Raw genomic sequence first — 19,811 nt, 5'->3', positions numbered from 1 at the left:
ACTTTTAACTTAATGAGACTCCAGTAAAAGAAACACATCCAAAAGCTATAACACCAAAAAGTTTATTAATAGAACATAACAAATACAATTAACGGGACATCAAAACATTAAAAAATACGTTTAAAATATATACAACTTACAAACATAACGATAAAACTAAGACAAAAGTCGAACTAACACAATAACATGTTGCTTTGCTCGTAGCCGGATTTAACAAGCTCGCTTCATACTGTTTCAAATACGGCATGTATTTCAAAACCATGTTGTACATCGGACCTCTTTCTAAAGATTTGTTTCGTTCTAAATCAGCCAGTGTTTGTTCATCAAATACTTGTTCTTGGGGTCTCATTTCTTCTGTAACTTGATCTCTTAGTTCTCGACGCACCTAAAGTGGAAAAGAGTAATATGAAATAATATGAACTGCCCTTTATTCTCCTTAGAAATCAGGCAAAAGCAATTTTTGTCTGTATTGCGACACCAGTCAGCATGCTCTAGCTGAATAGATATAAATTGCCTAACAAAACTAAAATCTTCATCAGGAATTACTCATGACACATTTAGCTTAAATTAATAACGTCATTTATGGATGAAATCAATGCATTAGAATCTAGACCGGATCCCTCCAATTACTTAGCGGAAACTCGGTGAAAATAAACGGGTAAGGACTAGCTTCTGATGAGTAAGTGTAATTAGATGAGGTGTCATACCTTTCCTTGTCTGTCTGTTGGGTTTTCCGTTGACATGTCACGCTCTAATCGGTCTAATGCCTCCTGCAGTTCGCGAACTGTTTCCGCTGTGGACAAGAATAAACGATTTAAGAACCCACTCTTTCTTTATAATAAATAAATAAACTCTTTCTTTTCTTAATATTAATAATTGTGTAGCTAAACAACTAGAACAATTTCGCTACATCTTTATAAACAATTTTAGGTCCGCTTGGAAATAATTGCAAATTGCGATAGCGAGGATGGTGATAGAGATGGTGATTTGATCGCCGGATAAGTTGCACAATCAACCATGAGTGCTCTGCACCGGATCTACGTTTAGTTTGCGTTTTTGAGCACCTCCTTGTATTCGGGTTGTTTGGCGACACCTATACAGCAGCATTAAACCTGGCCTTTAAAGAAAAACTTATGCAATAGTATCACTTTTCATTACAACTCCTAATCGAAACTTACGATCAGCTAAATAATCTTCAACATTAATATCCGAATCATTCATCACAGCTCCAATCATTTGAGTATTATTGACCAAAGGATTAATATACACAGCATTTACATCTGTATTTAATACATTATGTTGCACTGATTTTTCATATAACAAACTAGAGTTCTGATATATTCTTGTCATTATATCCTTAACTGCGTCTTGATTGAATTCAGTTACTCCTTGTACAGTTGTTATGTTATCTGCAATGTTTTCCTTTTTATTAAACACATATATTTTTATAGATTCCAGAAATCACGATTTTTTCGTCAATCAGAACAGATTTACGCAGATATTACTTTCATATTTTGTGTAGATAGACACTGTACGATCAAGATCAACAAAATTCCTCAAACTTTAGTCAAAAATATTATACACACCAAAAACAGAATTATAAGTAACACTCGTGTTTGCAAACGTCATAGTTTCTGTTGCATTTTCTTCCATATTTTCAACAAAGTCATATTCAGCGTAAAATTCCTTTTCCCTCTTTACAACGTCCTCGCTCGGCGAGCTATCTGCAAACAGGACGTCATGTAAGTAATTGTTCAATATGTTTATTATTCTCTTAAAAATGTGACTTACTTTCTGTCTTATATTCAAGGTCATTCAACTCATCGATGTTATAAGCTTTTGGTCTTCCGATAAGACTGGGTTTTTTCTTTGAAACTGCTGTGGAAGGGTTCGTACTAGTTTCTTGTCGAGTTGTTTCAGTAGTAGAAGTACTGTTAGTTGTTTCATCAAGAATGATTACTTCTGTAATATCTCTTCTTTGTAGTGAATTGAAATACGCTTTCGTAGTGATTATGTTCTCCATCGTTGCGACAGCCAGCCGTGTCAGGTATATCTCGTCTAGGCTGCCTTTGTAGTTGAGAGTTTTGTTCTGTTCTATATCTAGTACTGTGTATAGTAGCAAATGTTCTTCCAACGTCATTGTTCCGTCTATTTCTGTTATTTCTGTCAGTTCTTGCTCTGAAATTGTTACCCTATCAATATTACCCCTAACTTAAAATATGTGTTTATCTATTTGCAATAATTCTAAGAAAGGCTTTGTCAGGTTCGAGAGTTCAATCGAAATCCAAGTACCTATGTGCTTAAACGCTCCGTAATCCCATTATACATATATTCTTACTGTATTTTATTTTGAATTAACGGCTCTGGCAGATTTTTGATAAGACTATTACGAATACCTTGTCTCTGTCAAAAATAGGAAATGTACAATAGACAACATTCATCACTCATTTCGACCTCGTATTAAGTTTCGTTACATTCTGCTGACAAACCAAGTAGATAAAATGGTAAATATACTAACTAATATCACAAAGAGCAATGAGCGTGTCGTCAGGTTTGGAGCGTGGCGGACAAAGGGTAGCTGGCGCTGACGGAGACCAGAGTGGACGGGACGGCGGCGGACCGCGCGGTGCAATGTTGCACACCAACCGCTCCACGCTTCGGAGACGACCTTGTGAGGGGATCTGGCAAGGATATTCATCTTTTTGAGTAAAGTGATAGGTGTTCAGATTCTGTGTAGTATTAACCTTCACATAAGCTCTTAATGTAAGTTCCTGACTATGGGGCGGCACAAGTGAATAAAAATTAGTTTTTCTGATATGAAAATTTATAATACCTTTCAATCAACAATTTGGCAATTTACTACAGTAATAATCGTGTAAGTGATTTTGGTTTTTGTAACTAATTTTCTTTTACTAATTGAGTTATATTGAGGGCGATTTCTACGATTCAATGTGACAAAGAGATTTTAAAAAGTCTTAACTACTACAGAATACAATAAATCCCTAAGAATGAAATTTGTAGTAAGGACCATAAATGTTAGGTTTTCGTTACTTGCCATAAATCGACTTCTTCCACATCCGACCATATAACTTTGCGCCCACATTATCTGCCCGAAGTCGCCGTAGAAACTTGTATTCGTGGTCGGACTACAAGTAAAATAAATTACTTACAAGTTACACTCATGAAACTGTTAGTTATGTTACGTACGATACAAAACTTTTAACTGAAAAAGGGAAGAGAGGGAAGAGAAGACCTCTGCTTTATTAGGTGTCACTCATTTGAGCGGTAACTTTGTGAGAAAAACCAATGCTCTATTGCCTAATAGTTGCGTTACCAAATTATTATGATAGTGCTTAGCATACTCGTAAAATTATAATATACGTATCAAAAATAGTGTACTCTATTTATTCATAGGTATAATCCTGCTAGTGTTATACTAATATTGCTACTATTACACGGCTGAATTACTGAATAGATTTTCAATAAATAGCTTATAACCAGGATTAACACAATAATTTTAATCCGGGAAAATTTTCAGGCGGACGAAGTCTGTGTAAAGTGTAAAAGAAAAGCTCACGGTATGTAAATGGTGGCGTTTCCTCTGTAGTGCATGTTCTGCATGTACCAGATGTCGATCATGGACTCGACGCGAAGACCTGGCGCCTCGCCCACCACTGACGCTATCACTTGACCCACGGGCACTGAGTCTGATGATGGAACATGAAGCAGAAATGCACAATCCTCTATATTCAAAAGTATACTTTAAACTACATACTTGTATTACTAATTGGCCTAAATCTTTGGTCGAAAGTTTTTGAGGACATAATAATATGTACCTACATTAATTGTTTGTAACTCTGTCACGCAAAAGTTACTGATTTTCATTAAAGGTAGTCTAAGCCTACATACCTACAGGTCCCTTGCTACCCCGAAAATCCTTTCATAAAAGGGAAAAGGCCTGGTCTATTCTAAATCATATTTAGTAATAAATCATTTTTGCAAAGATTTGCCATTCTAGAGAACTGATTTTTTGGTTCAAACTGCATGTACATATTTTACGATTGTTTTAAGCTCGTTTTCGTTATAAAAGTTTTAAAGGAAAAGCCAAAGACCAACTTACATAGATCGCGACACATGTCGTGTTCCTCCGGCGTTTGCGGCGGTCGGCACTGGTCTGCCCAAAGCTGCGCCTCGCGAGCCAACTCCTCCACCCAACGCTAATATTATAAAACATTATTATACTTACATCATAATCTCTCTCAAAACCTTAAGTATTAACGAATTAAAACATTAAGCAGTTTAAGTTTGTGTATAGCAAAGGTAAATCTCGCAATAGGATTTATACTGCCTCGCGAAAAACTGCGAGAAACGCATCTCACATACCTTAAGGTATCTTATTAGTTTGTGTCTATAGACATTAGACATTAATACTTAACTTAACTGAGCTACAATATAAAATATTTTCTCGGTTACGAACATGGATTTGGACATAATATTTATGAATTTTTCACTTATCTTACAAAGTTCCTTTATCTTACATCTTATTTTTTATCTTACAGAGGTTCCTTATCTTACAGAGTACCTTTGACCTAAAAGCAGTAAGCAGCATCACAATAATGTCTCCATACCAACTTCATCATATTGCCAGCACTAGAGAGGCCGCGTAGTCGTCCGGTGGCTGCCTCGTTCCTTCGTCTGTTGAGTCTGCCTATCAGACGAGACTTCTCTTCGGGCGATAGCTCTGCGTTCATGTAGCCCACGCATTCAGGACCTGGACCCTCCTAACATCATTCAGGGGTATATTTATATCATTATTTATTTATACCGGGCATTAGGAATAATATGGAATTCTGTTATTAGTACCTATTACTGCTCTAACAAACATTCAACCTGAAAACCCGCAGTTGCAAACAATACCTACTGATGCAGTTAACACTGCGTTGGATCCATTTACTGCAACTTAAACGCCACGCACGAAAACCAAGACATTACTGAGCAGCTATAAAAATATTCCTCCTCTAAGTATAGAAGAAGCGAACATTTTTACTTACTGAATACTGGCAAAACGTATGAGCATCCGTGTTCCCGCACATTCTGCTCCCACAATAGTTGATATTGCTAGCACTGACGACGGCTGTTAGCGCAACAAAGACACATATCACCACTGCAGGGGGCATCGTACTTGTTAACCGACAATTTCAGACATATTGTTCTTTTAATTTAGTTGTAAATAATACATTGCTCTGTACGCAATTTTGATTGATTGGTATTTGTGATTTTTGATCTGTCAGTGAAGTTTTTCTATGAGTATAGAGATAATATAGACTACGGTTATGATTGGTTAAGAAACGTAGCATCTTCCCACAACTTTAGTCCGCGTGGACAATTTTCCAAAGTTTGTTAACGTAAGTATTAATAGTGATTATAAACTATCTGAGTACCTACATATTTTATCGAAATATATGCAGAAGTTTTTCTTGTGTTCACCCAAGATAATTATGTGAGCAAGATCGGAGTATAAAGCCTATAAGTTGGTTAGACGGACATCGGAACATTAGTGGCGTTACATTTATTCACTTTATAGTCATACTTTTTAGCAGCCTTCTTTGCGATTGACTGATTTGAGATGATTGAAACTAAAAGGTTTGTGTTTTGGAGAGCACGAATAAATTAAGAATAAATTATAAAATGAGTGAGGTTTCCGAAGACGTTTTCCAGGATAGAGCAAAGAGGAGGAGAAAGGCTCAGTCTTACCCCACTATCATATGGAATTCATAGCATGAATGAGAGAGAGGAAAATAAAATGCACATAAACGGAAAAATATCCTTTAATCAGAATTAAAACAAATATATACAACCACCTTTCAAATAATAAGAATGTATTACAATAACATAATATGTATCACATTTAAACTTAACATTAAACATTGTGATTCGTTGTTTCAAAATCATACTTAACAAACGTAGTAGGCAATTTAACAAGATTACATAGAAAAATGTACATTATAAAAATCTATAAAATTGTAATTTCCTATGGGTTTTAAAATTATTTATAAATTAGTTTTGCAAAATGCACCTCGGCGCTTGTATATCGGCAGTAGAATAACAAAGGTTGAAAAATGCGTATACGAGCGTGTACGTACCTGCAAATACGTATACACAACTGTTCGTTCCACAAGTCCTCACCCATTATAGGCAACCAAAAGAAACATATCTTTATATATATCATTCTTCTGTAAGTGTGTTTGTCACTGAACTTCTCTTAAACGACAGGACCGATTTTGATGAAATTTTTTGTGTGTGTTCAAGGGGACCTGAGAATGGTTTAGATTCACAATTTTGTCCGCTGGACAATGTTTTTTTAATTAATTTTTAATTTATTAGACAGGACAACGTCCGTCGGGTCCGCTAGTAACTGTATACAACTCGTTCTGAATAAGCCTTTGCGGCAATTACAAGCCAATAATTATGACTACATTTTAGTATCATTGTGACTCTATCGACAGTCGAAAAAACTTTTCAATTCAGTACAATATTTCTCAATGAATCAAAATTCGTATCGGTTTTTCATTAAGTACGTGTAAAGGTTTGATTATTAATCTTATAGTTGGTTTATAAGAAGCCATTTTGTACATCTTAACTTGTTTATAGAATCTTTCAAAATCTCATGGCGTGTGTATTAAGAAAGAAGACTAGATTACTATAAAAGTTACATGTTTTACTTTTACCAAATTACAATTGATTTAAGAATAAATAATTACGTTTTAGTCCAAAAAAAGTTTTTACGTTAAAATAAAAAATATACTTTAATAAATTACACATTAGAATATTACATTATAGAATACGGGAATCCTCGCGAACACGCATTTTACCTTAGAATGCCTGATGTTTCGGCACAGTTCCCACTTTTCACACAGCCTGCGTCCACCGCCAGTAATAATGCTTTAATTACTCGTATTCGATTGTATAATAAACGTGTAACACGAAAGTTTAAAAATTACGATTACAGTAAAATAAACGCCTCATATTTAATTAAATTAATTACATTTTTAATTTCTTTACAAAGTTAATCGTTAATTGGCAATACTAGTATATAAATATGGCTTCGCTCGGTATGTTGGTTTATTTCTCAGCGTCTTCAGGTTTAGGGAGGTAGTACATTGAGTCTATGAAGTATTTAGTGATGTCTGACACTAGGCTTCTGTCGGAGATCTCTTGAGCGACGCCGTAGATTGCCATCTGGAAAATAAAACATTTGATTTATTACAACATTATATATGTGAAGCTAGATTTTACCAATAATTACAGTAAAAACGTTGATAAGTATTATATGTTTCGTCCCTTGCAATCTAGTACGAATCTATTAGTGAGTGAAAATGCACTGTATATTTAATCTGAACTTACGCGATGTAAGGTCTATATATTTATGCTCAAAGCCAGATGTAGTCAGGACTTGTTTAAAGATCACACATCTGTTTTAGACATATTATATTATACATAAAAAACTCGCTAAGGATACGCAGGAATTTTACAAAATATAAAAAGACTCTACCACACTATGTTATGATAGTCTTTCAATTTAGTTCTCTGTCAAGTAGAGTACTAAGTCTGTGCCTACTGAAGACCACCTATATTACAATAAGCTGTGATATGATGTATAGATATGGAAGTTTACGTACCTTGCCCTGTACGGGGCTCGCGTTGTCTTTAAGACAGATTGCGGCGACCTCTTTGACATCAGCCACGAACCGCTCCGCCACACCCGCTTGTGTATGTGCGTGTGTCACGCAGATGTGTACACTGTAATATAAGTAATACGATAAGTCCAAAAGGCCAAATATCATGAAATTAAAAGAATATATTATATGTTCTAATATCCACCTAAATTTGAAATTCAAAAAGAAACTCTTAGCTTTTCATTAAGAAAACAAAATGACTAAATGTCGCAATTCAGCAATAACTTTGAACACATATCGATGTTTGAGAGCGTATGCATCCATTAATTAACGTGCACGTACATGCACGTTGCTAATCGATCTCGTAAAACATATTGTAGCGAACATAAGGTTAAACACTCTATATATCTCCCATAGTGTATAATAGATATAATACTTTAAAATGCTTAATAAAAGCTTGCTATTGAAGCCCTAAGTACAATACTGAGTGACTTACCCAGACGGGAACTGTAGTGCATTGAGCGCCCATCCCTTCTTGTGCAGGTGTTCAGCCATTTTGAATATGTCGAACTGGTTGGAGCCCCACGCGATCACTGACGTCGCCGGCTTGCCGAATACGAACATACCTTGAATCTTGCGCAGTCTGAAAAATATACGGAATTGGTAAATGAAATAAAAAAAAAATTCTATATAGATAGATACAAATTGACTTGGAAAGCTTTATTTAATAATCGGACGCCTAGTAAATCTGCTAAGCATGAACCACCCTTTAGCATCCCCGAATGCATCGTATTGCTAGGAGTCACTTTTCTACTGGTGAATCGGACATAGATTGCAAATTTAATACTGAACGGAGTATCGGTAAGAAATTTATATGTGCTGTTCATTATTTTTTATACTTACTCGTTTTCAATAAATCTAGCTGTCTTAATGATCTGGTCGGTCATCTCGACGTAGCGTGACTTGCCCACGAACATCATGGTCGCCCAGCATGCTGCTATTAGACCACCCGCGCGACTACCTGCAAACAGACAACGACTGAATGACTAACTGTGCCGAAACATCCAGCAAACTGTACAAAAATCATGACGCATTGCAATATTTGGCGCGAATGTAAAATACAGGATATTCATGTCATCGAATAAATTCTGCCTCGAGTTATTTATTTTGATAGTAAATAAAATAATTATGTAACATAAACCAACTTTTCTTTATATATTTTATACAAGAGATCAAAACATTAGGTTCATGCAAGTTGCTATGAATGACGCGTGATTGAAAAATAGAACTTTAACTAAATTTTCTTCTATGTAAAAGTCTCTCCTCTCAGGTGATACTAATAATTGAAATAATAATATTATCATACCATTGACAGTAGGTGATCCATAAACGCCACCTGGCCATTCAGTAGTGACTGTGTACTGATGATGTCTGTACTCTGGCTTTCTGTATAGAATTACTGATGTGCCTTTTGGTGCGAAACCATACTGTGAAAAGAAAATATTGTTAGGTCAAAAGTTATACTTAATTTAGTGGAAACAGGATCCTAAGTACAAATCATACTGCAATACGTAATCATTGATTCTATATTTCTGTCATGCAGACGAATTTCGATCCTATACTATTTTATTCGGCCTACCGTTGTATTGGAAAACACCTGTAGTGTTTGCCCCTGTAGTGTTAGGCCGAATGTTACTTACAAAAGAAAATCCATACTTAATATTATAAATGCGAAAGTAACTCTGTCTGTCTGCTACTCAATCACGCCTAAACTACTGAACCAATCTGCATGAAATTTGGTATGAAGATATTTTGATACCCGAGAAAGGACATAGGTTACTTTTTACTCCGGGAAAATGACGCATTTCCCGGGAAAATACAGGTGGCGAACGAAGTCGCGAATAATCAATATATGATGATATTAAATTAACAAAATTCCGTTGTCATGGCAACTGTTTTAATGGCGGATATGCCTTAGCACGATTTCGTTATATTAAGAGATATAAATAATTTTAAGAATATTTTTCGTGAAAAAAAAAACCTATTTTATATCATCACGCTACGACCAATAGGAGCAGAGTAACAGTAAAAAAGTGTTACAAAAACGTGGAAAACTCTGACCCATTCTTTCTTATGTGACGCAAGCGAAGTTGCGCGGGTCAGCTAGTTGCTTATAAAATTACTCTTATTTTTTACATGCTTACGGGCTAAGCAGTCCAATGATACTGTGAGCCCATGAGCATTAAGTATGTAACCTAACTTGATACTGATAATGATATTGCGTAGAGCAGAGGAAACGTTGAATAACATTTCAAAACAATTATCACTAAAAAATGTCATAAAATTTCTATAACAATTTAAGATTTCACACTCACTTTGTGTGTATCAGCCGATATACTAGCGACGCCGGGTAGTCGGAAGTCGAACACGGGCACGTGGTGTCCGGCGTCGGTCATGAAGGCGGCCACGAACCCGCCCAGGCACGCGTCCACGTGCAGCGGCACGTCGTACTCCGCCGCCAGCTCCGACAGCGCGATGATGTCGTCCATTGTGCCGTACGGGTAGTTCGGCGCTGAGCCTACGATCTGGAAATAGGTTGGAAGGCTCAGATTATATTGTTAATTTTGTTGGGAAATGCCACCTGGCATTACGGCCATATAAGGACCATAGCGTCACACCAGAACACAGTATAGGGAAGGTGGTATAAACATCTTTTAAATACGAAGACTTCAGGATATTGAAGATGATGAGAGAATAACATTTACCATGAACAAGGCTATGACAGGACTACAAAACTGTCACAGTTTATGGTTTTTTTACAGTTCAGGTAAATTTCGGCTATGGCGACCAGTAGTTGCATTGAAACCAGCAAACTGTGCAGGACTTAATTCAAAGTGTCTAAGTGTATGCACCATGCACAGGTATTTTCAATCCCCATACTCTCATAGACCAGTGGTACGGATAACTGACACGACCAGAGAGAGAGAGAGAGAGGTCAGGTGCAGAACCGACAGATTTACGTGCTCTCCAAAGGTATAAACCGATAAAAACATGAAATCAATACAATATAAAGAGCCCAATACTCACCAAACAAGTCCTCCTGCCGATCGCCTTCCTAACTTTATCCACATCAACAGTCATAGTATCTGGGTTCACGGGTACAGTCTTGACCGACAATCCCAGGTACTGTGCCGCCTTGTCGAAGGCCGAGTGCACGGTGGACGGCACCACTATCTGAGGGTGAGATATGCCTCTACTGTAGGCCAGGTCTCTGAATGCTTTGCAAGCCATTATTATTGATTCTGTACCGCCTGTTGTCACCTGGGAAAGAAAAAAGGAGGTATAAGTTTGATAATTTGCTTTGGATTAGGAAATAAGATTTAAGAGGTACAGGGAAAGTATAAGAGATGATTACATTACTACATCTACATAACAAATCATTAGGGCGAGAGGCTTTCGTATTTTATCGTCTGTAAACTATTTGTCGACTGCTAAGATTTTGCTTCGCCTCGGATATGCAATGGTTTTAAGCTGCCACACGATATTTTTGGTGTGGTGTATACTCAAATACAACTTCAGAATACTTTAAAGAATTCAGACTAGCATGTTTCGATAGACAGCGTTCAGTGAAAATTTAAATATTTTTCTGTGACCATCCTTTATATTTTATACTAGCTGACCCGCGCAACTTCGCTTGCGTCACCTAAGAGAATGAGTCAAAATTTTCCCCCTTTTGTAACATTTTTCGTTGCTTCTCCGCTCCTAATGACCGTAGCGTGATGTTATATAGCCTATAGCCTTCCTCGATAAATGGGCTATCTAACACTGAAAGAATTTTTCAAATCGGACCAGTAGTTCCCGAGATTAGCGCGTTCAAACAAACAAACAAACAAACAATCAAACAAACAAACTCTTCAGCTTTATAATATTATAGTATAGATAATTTATATAATTGAAATAATTACAAATTGCTTTTTTGTAAATAATATTGGTACATGCAATATATTATTATCGGATATTTCATTCATCTCTATCGATGTATGGTAAACCTTTTAACAGTTAATCCACGACTGATAAGAAACTACCGGTGCCGGTATGACTCATATCAGTTAAACGTGACAGATAACATTGTTCGAACGTGTTCAATCTGACAATAGAAATTGGATGACAAGGACACTGATGCCTCAAATCAATGTCATTGATAGCGAACGAAATGCTTTACTCAGAAATAGTTCTCTTTTTTGGGAAGCTGCATTATCTATATCAATACTTACTACTTATACTATAATATTATGAAGACGAAAGATTTTTCTTTCACCCATTTTCATGAAATATTGTACACATATAATTTCTAACATAGATTTAACACAAAGAATACTTTTTACCCCCGGGAAAATGTATTCACGCGGACGAAGTCGCGGGCAGAAAAGCTAGCCCATGAAACAAGAAACATAGACTTTATAGCGTGATCCTACGATCATACGAAGGGTCCACGGCAATAATGTTGACTGTCCATTACATTAACAGTACATTCATCATTATTGCAGTGGACTCTTCATATGATAGCTTAAATTAACACAGATTAATTCGTGGGCAAAAATATAAGCAATGGCGCTAATCTAAACAAGGGGTACAATCTTTTTATGTATGGATTTTTCCATAGCGAGATAAATATTATACGAATAACTTTGACGTTCGAGCACGTGTGGTATATTATTCAGCTAGAGTAAACTGACTGAAAAAACTTCTTCTGAAATGAATCTTTTCCTGAAACGCTCCAAATCTTGGGGGGGGGCAGATTTTTGGATTGAGAAGCCATGACCTAGTTATAATGAAATTGATAGTTTTGAAAAATGGGGACTAGAGCTTACTACCATTCTCTTTGATCCGCTAACTTGTCGATATAAATCTTTTGCATAGTCAATCTTGAATTAGTGAATTTATCCACCGTGCATATTATCTACCTAACATTTAAACTCGTTGGCTGCTGTAACTAAACCAAAATGCGAAACAAAACCTAATTAATCTTGAAAACATGGTTCGATGAAAAAAGAAAAAAAAACATTTAAACTGTAATCGCAGTATTTTTCTTTTTTTTCTTGTATTCGTATCTCTCGTAAAGAAACAAAAATAATCATGAGAGACTAATTCGAGGTGGTGACGTCACACGTCATTGTTGCTTTTAGCAGCACATTATCTGTGTTATCAGAGTAGATAATTGTAATTTGTTTACAAGGTTAACTCTGAACATTCAAGAACATTTGCTCGGTACAAATAAACATATGATTGTAAAAATATAAACGTATGGATTTTACGGAAAACGTATACATGAGCATTAGATAGTTAAAAGTATGGTGTAGATATAAATTAATGATAGAATATTTTAGAGTATAATGGTGGATTATTTTTAAGTATAATATTATTGTACTTAATTAGTTAATGTTCATAATAATTATACTATTATATATTTAATTTTTGTGCCAATCAATTAAGTTTAGGATTTAAAAAAATATACCTGAGGAAATGCCTGCCTAGAGTCTAAAAACTTACCTCTTTTTAGTACACACATACTAGCGTTTAAAAACCTACTTCTCTCTTAGTACAGATGTACTAACATTCAGTTCTGAAGACTAGATTATTGATAGATAGTCAATCGCATGGATAGATGGCAGAATAGATAATCGTCAGATTTCAATAAACTAATTAAATGATCATTGATCCTTGATAGATTAGTAAATCTTTATTGTTTTATTTAAAGTTTTGGCTCAAAAATAGTCCTATTAATACATGCTTCTAAAATTCAAACCAAATGAAAATTAAACGAAAAGTCATATGGATAGAACTTTCCCTAACCTTATATAGAACGGAGTATAGGGCACTCTATATGTTAGTAAGTAGTTTCCCAAGACGAAAGTTATATACCTTGATTATTACACAATATATTTTTCTTATTTCTATTGTGCTTATCTCTGAATATTAATGAGTAATGTTTTAATCCGCGCTAAGTCGCAGATAGGCGTTTGCCATGATTTGTACATTGAGAACGATTGTACTTGTAGGCATATTTATTCTGTTGGCAACAGATAGAGATTTTTATCTTGTACAATATTTTATGTAGTTACATGGAAATTAGTTTCGAAAGCGTTTAATGTAAAATAACAATATAAATAAGCGTAAAACATAGGTTTTTTGTTATTACGGACAACATTTAAACTAGCGGCAAATATTTTTTATAGCTGACCCGCGCAACTTCGCTTGCGTCACATAATAAGAGGTCATAATTTTGCCGTTTTTGTAACATTTTTTACTGTTACTCTGCTCCTTTTTGTCGTGATGATATATAGCCTATAGCCTTCCTCGATAAATAGGCTATCTGACATTGAAAGAATTTTTCAAATCGGACTAGTAGTTTCTGAGATTAGCGCGTTCAAACAAACAAACAAACTCTTCAGCTTTATAATATTAGTATAGATATAGTCTGATGTACTTTGGGTACAGACATCAGCGCATACAGTACTACGGTATGAGGGGCTAGGCAGGGGGTGTTTAGGCGTGGTCTTAAATTGATGTTGAGGGGCTTGAAGTGTGCAAGTGGCTAGTGGCAATTCATACATATTACTGTCCCAATAATATATTTAAAATGTTAGTAGTTATATGTATATGTTTATTTCATCGCCGCAAATACCTATGTAGAAAATTATGTGCTAAATAAGGCAAAACGGTAAATGCACTAGGTCATTGTTTGTTGCGGTCAATACAAGTTTGTAATACGAGCAAGGAAAAATCCAAGCATATCCATATACAGAGCTCAAGAAACAAACGAAGCGATTAGTTTAATTAATATGATTTTCTTTTCATTTCAATGTTCAAGATGCGAGAGCAACTCTATCTTCATATCCGTCTGTTACGGTTTATTTATTATACGTACAATAACGCATACGCTGGTATACGTAGCAGCGTATGCGTTATTGTACGTTATTAATATTATACCTACGTTATACATTTTTCACTTCCTAATGATGTAGCTAAGAGATGTGCTTGTATCTTAATTACTGACATTATTTGCATTTTATTCTCAGTGTTCCGCAATATGGGTAACCTGAGCTTACTCCTTATATTTTATTTTTCGTTACAATCATAATCTAAAGCGGCCAGTGTGGGCCGAATAACCCAATGACCTGTTTTGACGGCCTTTTGTTTAATAGACCCAGTATTGTTTGTATAACTACTAGTTCAATCGACCGCACAATATTATCTACTAACGCACACTAATTAACAAGACCTTGTAAATGCAAGCAATTGAGGACTATATAATAAGTGTAACTCATGCACAAAAGGTTTGATTATGAAATTAATTCCATAATACTGTTTGCGTGTAACCGTATAAGGACATTTAAACTTTCGGCGTGGCGCTCAGAGGTATCTAAACTTGTATTTTCTCGTGTCTTCGTATTGTCGAGAGATTTCATTTATTTCTAAAATGTTGAATGCAAATGCTTATACATATTATGTTAGATACTCAATCACGTCAAAAATCGCATATTACTATAACGGTACTTTTTATCATATTAGGATGCATCATCTTCCCGTCTACCATGTAAAATGGTAGATCCCCAGTGGACGAGTAAAATTTTATCGATTTACTAAGTACTGTATAAAATTAAGGCAAATCAGATGCTTTAAGATGACTGAGGTTTTTCTATTGAGTCATCTAACACGCTCTAATTCGAGTGAAAATCTAAACTTACTGTGCCACAGCAGTCTTCATCTCCATGGAACAGGTTAATAGCCATCCTGACAACTTCGGCTTCCATTTTGTTAATCCCTGGGAACACATCTGCGTGCAACGGGTTCGTGTACGCAGTGAGCGTATACGCTTCGCACGCAATCTTTGATATTTCCTGACTAACGTGGTATACTGCGCCTGACACGCTGCCGTTCTTCCAGTCGTATGCACCTGGGTAGGAAAGTAACTGGTTAATTTATTGTAAAGAGATATGATGATAGGAAGGGGGGGGGGGGGGAATGGTTGCTTCTTCGAAGCCGTATAGATTACGCAAGGGAACTATGTTGCTTTTAGTGTCGTGTGTTACTAAGGCACATGCTCGTCGTCATTGATAGATACTTCAAGGTAACCCTGATCAAAAATTGTATGATGTAATGGATGGAGAAAAAAACTACTCAAGATTTAGTATCACAATAAAAAGAAATCCTTAAAGATTTGATTATTCTAAGGGCTTTGAGCCCCTCCATTAGACTAAGTCCAAGTTCTAAGTTGACAAAACTTGCCAAAGAGACACTTGAGACTGCAGATCAAAAACCAACACCTGGGCGGCTGTTATAGGGTAATGGACATTGTAAGCTAGCAGTATCGCGTGGGTCAGCTGATAAAATAATAACTCACCTAAATTAACATGATCATTAATTTCCTCTATGATCTGTTCATGGCTGAGGCCAATGTCTGGTAGCTCCCGTCTCAATGTGACTCCAGCTAACCTCTTGGCAACATCACGTCTGAAGTCGCTGTTTATTTCTGACATCTTCTCCTCAATCTTACGGCGAACTATTGGCACTTGACGGAGCCATCGGAAGAACTCTTTGCGTAATCTTGTTGTAAGACCTGGTGAGAAAATGTGGTTTTAAATGTAAAATCAAAATCAAATCATTTATTCATTTAGGTCAAGTGCTGACACTTATGATAGTCAATGATAAAGAGAGTGAATTTACCGCCAGTTCGGAAGGTAGGGCCAATGAGAAGAGCAGGCAAGAAACTCCTGGCCACTATTTTTAATCGCCAAATGGTTTTAACAATATTTATGCTTGTTAAAATCATTGATGATGTAAGTAGCTGCTACCTACTAACACTACATGTAGGAAATTATGATGCAGTTTTAAAAGGAAATTAGTTCGATATTGCGTATTTTCACAGACTATGTTGGTGAGTAATCATAATATTACCTCTATTGTAAAGAATTAAGTTGTATATCAAAAGATATTTCCCTTTTAGATAAATATCTTTAGGAGGTTAAATATCAAAAAAACTTTCAATTCTAACTGACAACTTAGGAGAAAGCCTTAGCATACACGATTTATCTATAGACACGTACTCACTGATCCTCTTAATTCTAAGCTTTTGTATGTCCTCTGCCACCGCCCTTGAAACTCAAATACAAGGATATCTCCTTAGTTGTTGGACTATAGTTTGTCAGAATCATTTTTATAAATGGATGAAACACTCAGTATAGTAACATTTTATTGATTTGAATTTGTAAGCTGCCAAAATAGGTCCTTTGCAGTTATAATATAAGTTATAATTTCCGTAATTATAAATAACACACTACAAATATGTATTAAAATGGGGAATGTAAACAAATTATTCATTTAATTAAACCCGTCTACATGCAGTACAATAAAAACAAACATTCTCACAACGTTTACCGACATCGTATATAATGGCATTGACAAGTGCGCGCCGGTAATAAAGTGGACATTGACCTCTAATGCAAAAACAGGGTCATATGATATTCCTTTAAGTGATAATGATTACTGTTCAATGTTTTTATTGGCCTACTAGCTGATTCCTGCGACTGTGTAGATAGATTTCCCAGGGTAAAAAGTATCACGTATTGTTTCAAAGATTATGAATTACTGGTGTACAAAATTTCCAAACTTTCGTATTCATAATATTATTTCATTATTCATTTTTGTTCTCTATAGCTATCATTATAATATCATGTTAAGGCATACAATTGGAAGTGGCACAGAATGGTGAAAGTGGAATGATGGATGGAGAAGGATGAAAGGTCCTGCAAATGGTCATGAACAACTATGGGTAGACACTTTGCAGTATAAATATACAGAAAAACTCAAAATGATTCAATTTCAAATCTAAAACCAACTCTTCACTTTTCTATAAAGGTTGTGAGAGCAGCAAAATCCAAGCAAAGATACTTTTACACACATTTTTATAACAAGCTATATCCTAATTTTTTTAGTAATGTTTATTGTAACTAGGCATGCATCAGTAGGTCTTTGAGTGATGTTAATGAGTCTCTAATGTATGATGAATGAGATGAATGACTATCATATGCAGTAGATATACAAAATGTCTTTGTTTATTATAGGTATTTTATATCTGACACAAACAATAAAGAATTATAGCTTCCTTTAATTACTCATCATGATGTTTCATTTAAATAATTATTAAGTACATTCCTTATCCCTTTATCCACTCAAACGTCCGTGGAGACTAAAGTATCCATAATTATATTACAATACCCTCCACGGACGTTTGAGGGGTTATAATATGGAAAAAAACAAGTCTGCTGCTTTCACACTTAAAACACTAAACCAATTGAGGAAATGAATTATAGTTTTAGGGAAGGAAATAACTCTTTAAACAAATAGAAATCAAGCTGCATTTTAAAACTGGCTAGTTTTTACAACATATTTTTTTTAAGTCCTTTGATAATTATTAAAAGTAAATGACCAAAAGGATTAATATGATAAACCAAAGTAACCTTCATAATAACAGGGGTCAATAACCTATTCATAAATATGAATTAAATAATTATTTAATTGCAACTTTTAACTGGTCCTGGATATTGCGTGTGATCTGTGTGATGTAAATGAAGCAAGGGAAGTTTGTTGGAATCAAAGGGAGGGGCATCTCTTCTTCTGATCTATGACTTCCTTTTTTCAGTCCATTTCCACCCACTGTTGAGTATAGGCCTCCCCATCAATACGCCTTTTTTATGATTCTGTGTTTGTCACTGCCTACTAAATATGATTTTATACATCTATTGTACCATAATTTAGTTTAATTGTTACTTACTTTCTTGTGCATTGTACAAGCTATGTGCAAACACAATAGCGAGTACTGAGGAAGCAGTCATGGTGACAATCTGCCATGGCTCTTTGCCTTCAAAGAGCCTGTTTATGGCCTTCAGTGGCTGTGGTCTCTCACTCATGGCTGAAATAAAGTTACAAAATTAGAGTAGGCAAAACTTGGTTGAAGAAGTTGGATATACAGATCTCTTTCTCTTCTATGCTATGAATCCCATATGGTAGTGGGGACAGCCTGAGTCTTTCTCCTCCACTTCGCTCTGTCCTGAACATCGTCTTCAGAAACCTCACACTCACTCTTATCTTTTGTTGGATATACAGATAAGGAATCTAATTTGGCAAAGGACATGGCACTGGGCTTGCAATGCAAAGGCAATTTTAATTATTCACAGCCTGACTTTAGTCTCAATACATAATAATTTATTGCATTTCACAATGTGTGCTTAGCTGGTAAACAGAGACTAAGGTTATTAAGGATCCAGTTGAGCATAACATTGTTTACTAATGGGGCAGAATGGAACTAACATTGAGGTTTGTGTAAATGAGACTTGTGCTTTGGTAATTGAGTACAGGACTGAGTATAAATTAAGTGAGTGTGAGTATAAAATAGAGAACCTAAAAGCTTTTGTAGAATTCTAGTACATTTGAAAAAATTATATTTACAGATAATCAGCTCAGCAACTAAGACGTCATATGATTATTCAAAGTTTTTATGAGAATTAATTCGTTACAGAATATATTACGCTATTGTCTTATTGTAATAACTAGACATAAAACAAGTACAGCTAGAATTATGTAAATAAGTGCACAACTGCGACGAAACGCCGGTAAAAAGTATATACCAAGATTGTAACTAAATACACCGTGTAAAGCGTTTATTAATCTAATAAACAGTTAAGTATTAATGACCATAGTGATAATAAAACTTCGTTGCTTACCGAATAAAGACGGAGGGAAACTAATTCGAATAATAATCCTTATCGACACCTCAGTCCTCACAGCTCAATCAATTCTTTTAACAAATATTTCATAATCGTGATTACACTGATAACGATTATTCAAATACGGATTATGTACGTACACAAGATAAAAATATAATGTACAAGAGAACAATGTAGTCAACACAATAGTAAAGTTAATTACAACAAAGACCGAAGTACCAGAAAATTAAAACCAACCAATACGCGCCGCCCTTCAAGTGCTGTGCATTGACGTTTTGTTCGTCTTGTGTGAATGTGACATTTCATACTGTCATTCTGGTACTCGACTAATCTAGTAGAGTGTTTAATT

General features: G+C 35.4%; 2 protein-coding genes across 3 annotated transcripts; both read right to left on the bottom strand.

The window, feature by feature from the left end:
• Positions 1 to 9: 9 nt before the first annotated feature.
• On the bottom strand, positions 10 to 5,177 carry LOC142973833 (uncharacterized). Its single transcript, XM_076115857.1, has 12 exons — positions 5,052 to 5,177; positions 4,629 to 4,781; positions 4,121 to 4,217; positions 3,578 to 3,707; positions 3,056 to 3,146; positions 2,519 to 2,681; positions 1,792 to 2,178; positions 1,587 to 1,724; positions 1,179 to 1,280; positions 708 to 793; positions 179 to 385; positions 10 to 45 (listed from the first exon to the last, which is right to left on the bottom strand). The coding sequence occupies exons 1-12, from the start codon at positions 5,175 to 5,177 to the stop codon at positions 10 to 12; spliced, it is 1,716 nt and encodes a 571-aa protein (XP_075971972.1).
• Positions 5,178 to 5,812: 635 nt separating this feature from the next.
• Sply (Sphingosine-1-phosphate lyase) lies at positions 5,813 to 19,745 on the bottom strand. Of its 2 annotated transcripts, none has more exons than XM_076115751.1 (11): positions 19,460 to 19,745; positions 18,511 to 18,648; positions 16,081 to 16,296; positions 15,425 to 15,633; positions 10,764 to 10,997; positions 10,052 to 10,261; positions 9,043 to 9,163; positions 8,580 to 8,697; positions 8,173 to 8,319; positions 7,680 to 7,800; positions 5,813 to 7,239 (listed from the first exon to the last, which is right to left on the bottom strand). In XM_076115751.1, the coding sequence occupies exons 2-11, from the start codon at positions 18,644 to 18,646 to the stop codon at positions 7,123 to 7,125; spliced, it is 1,629 nt and encodes a 542-aa protein (XP_075971866.1). In that variant the 5' UTR covers positions 18,647 to 18,648; positions 19,460 to 19,745; the 3' UTR covers positions 5,813 to 7,122. The 2 variants fall into 2 exon arrangements, with proteins under 2 accessions (XP_075971866.1, XP_075971867.1); XM_076115752.1 differs by having other exon boundaries at positions 19,700 to 19,727.
• Between the last annotated feature and the right edge of the window lie 66 nt (positions 19,746 to 19,811).

This window comes from Anticarsia gemmatalis, chromosome 6 (genome assembly GCF_050436995.1).
Source record: "Anticarsia gemmatalis isolate Benzon Research Colony breed Stoneville strain chromosome 6, ilAntGemm2 primary, whole genome shotgun sequence".
Taxonomy (NCBI): Eukaryota; Metazoa; Arthropoda; class Insecta; order Lepidoptera; family Erebidae; genus Anticarsia; species Anticarsia gemmatalis.
The sequence above is the reverse complement of the archived record's forward strand: the minus strand, read 5'-3'. Positions and strand labels throughout refer to the sequence as shown.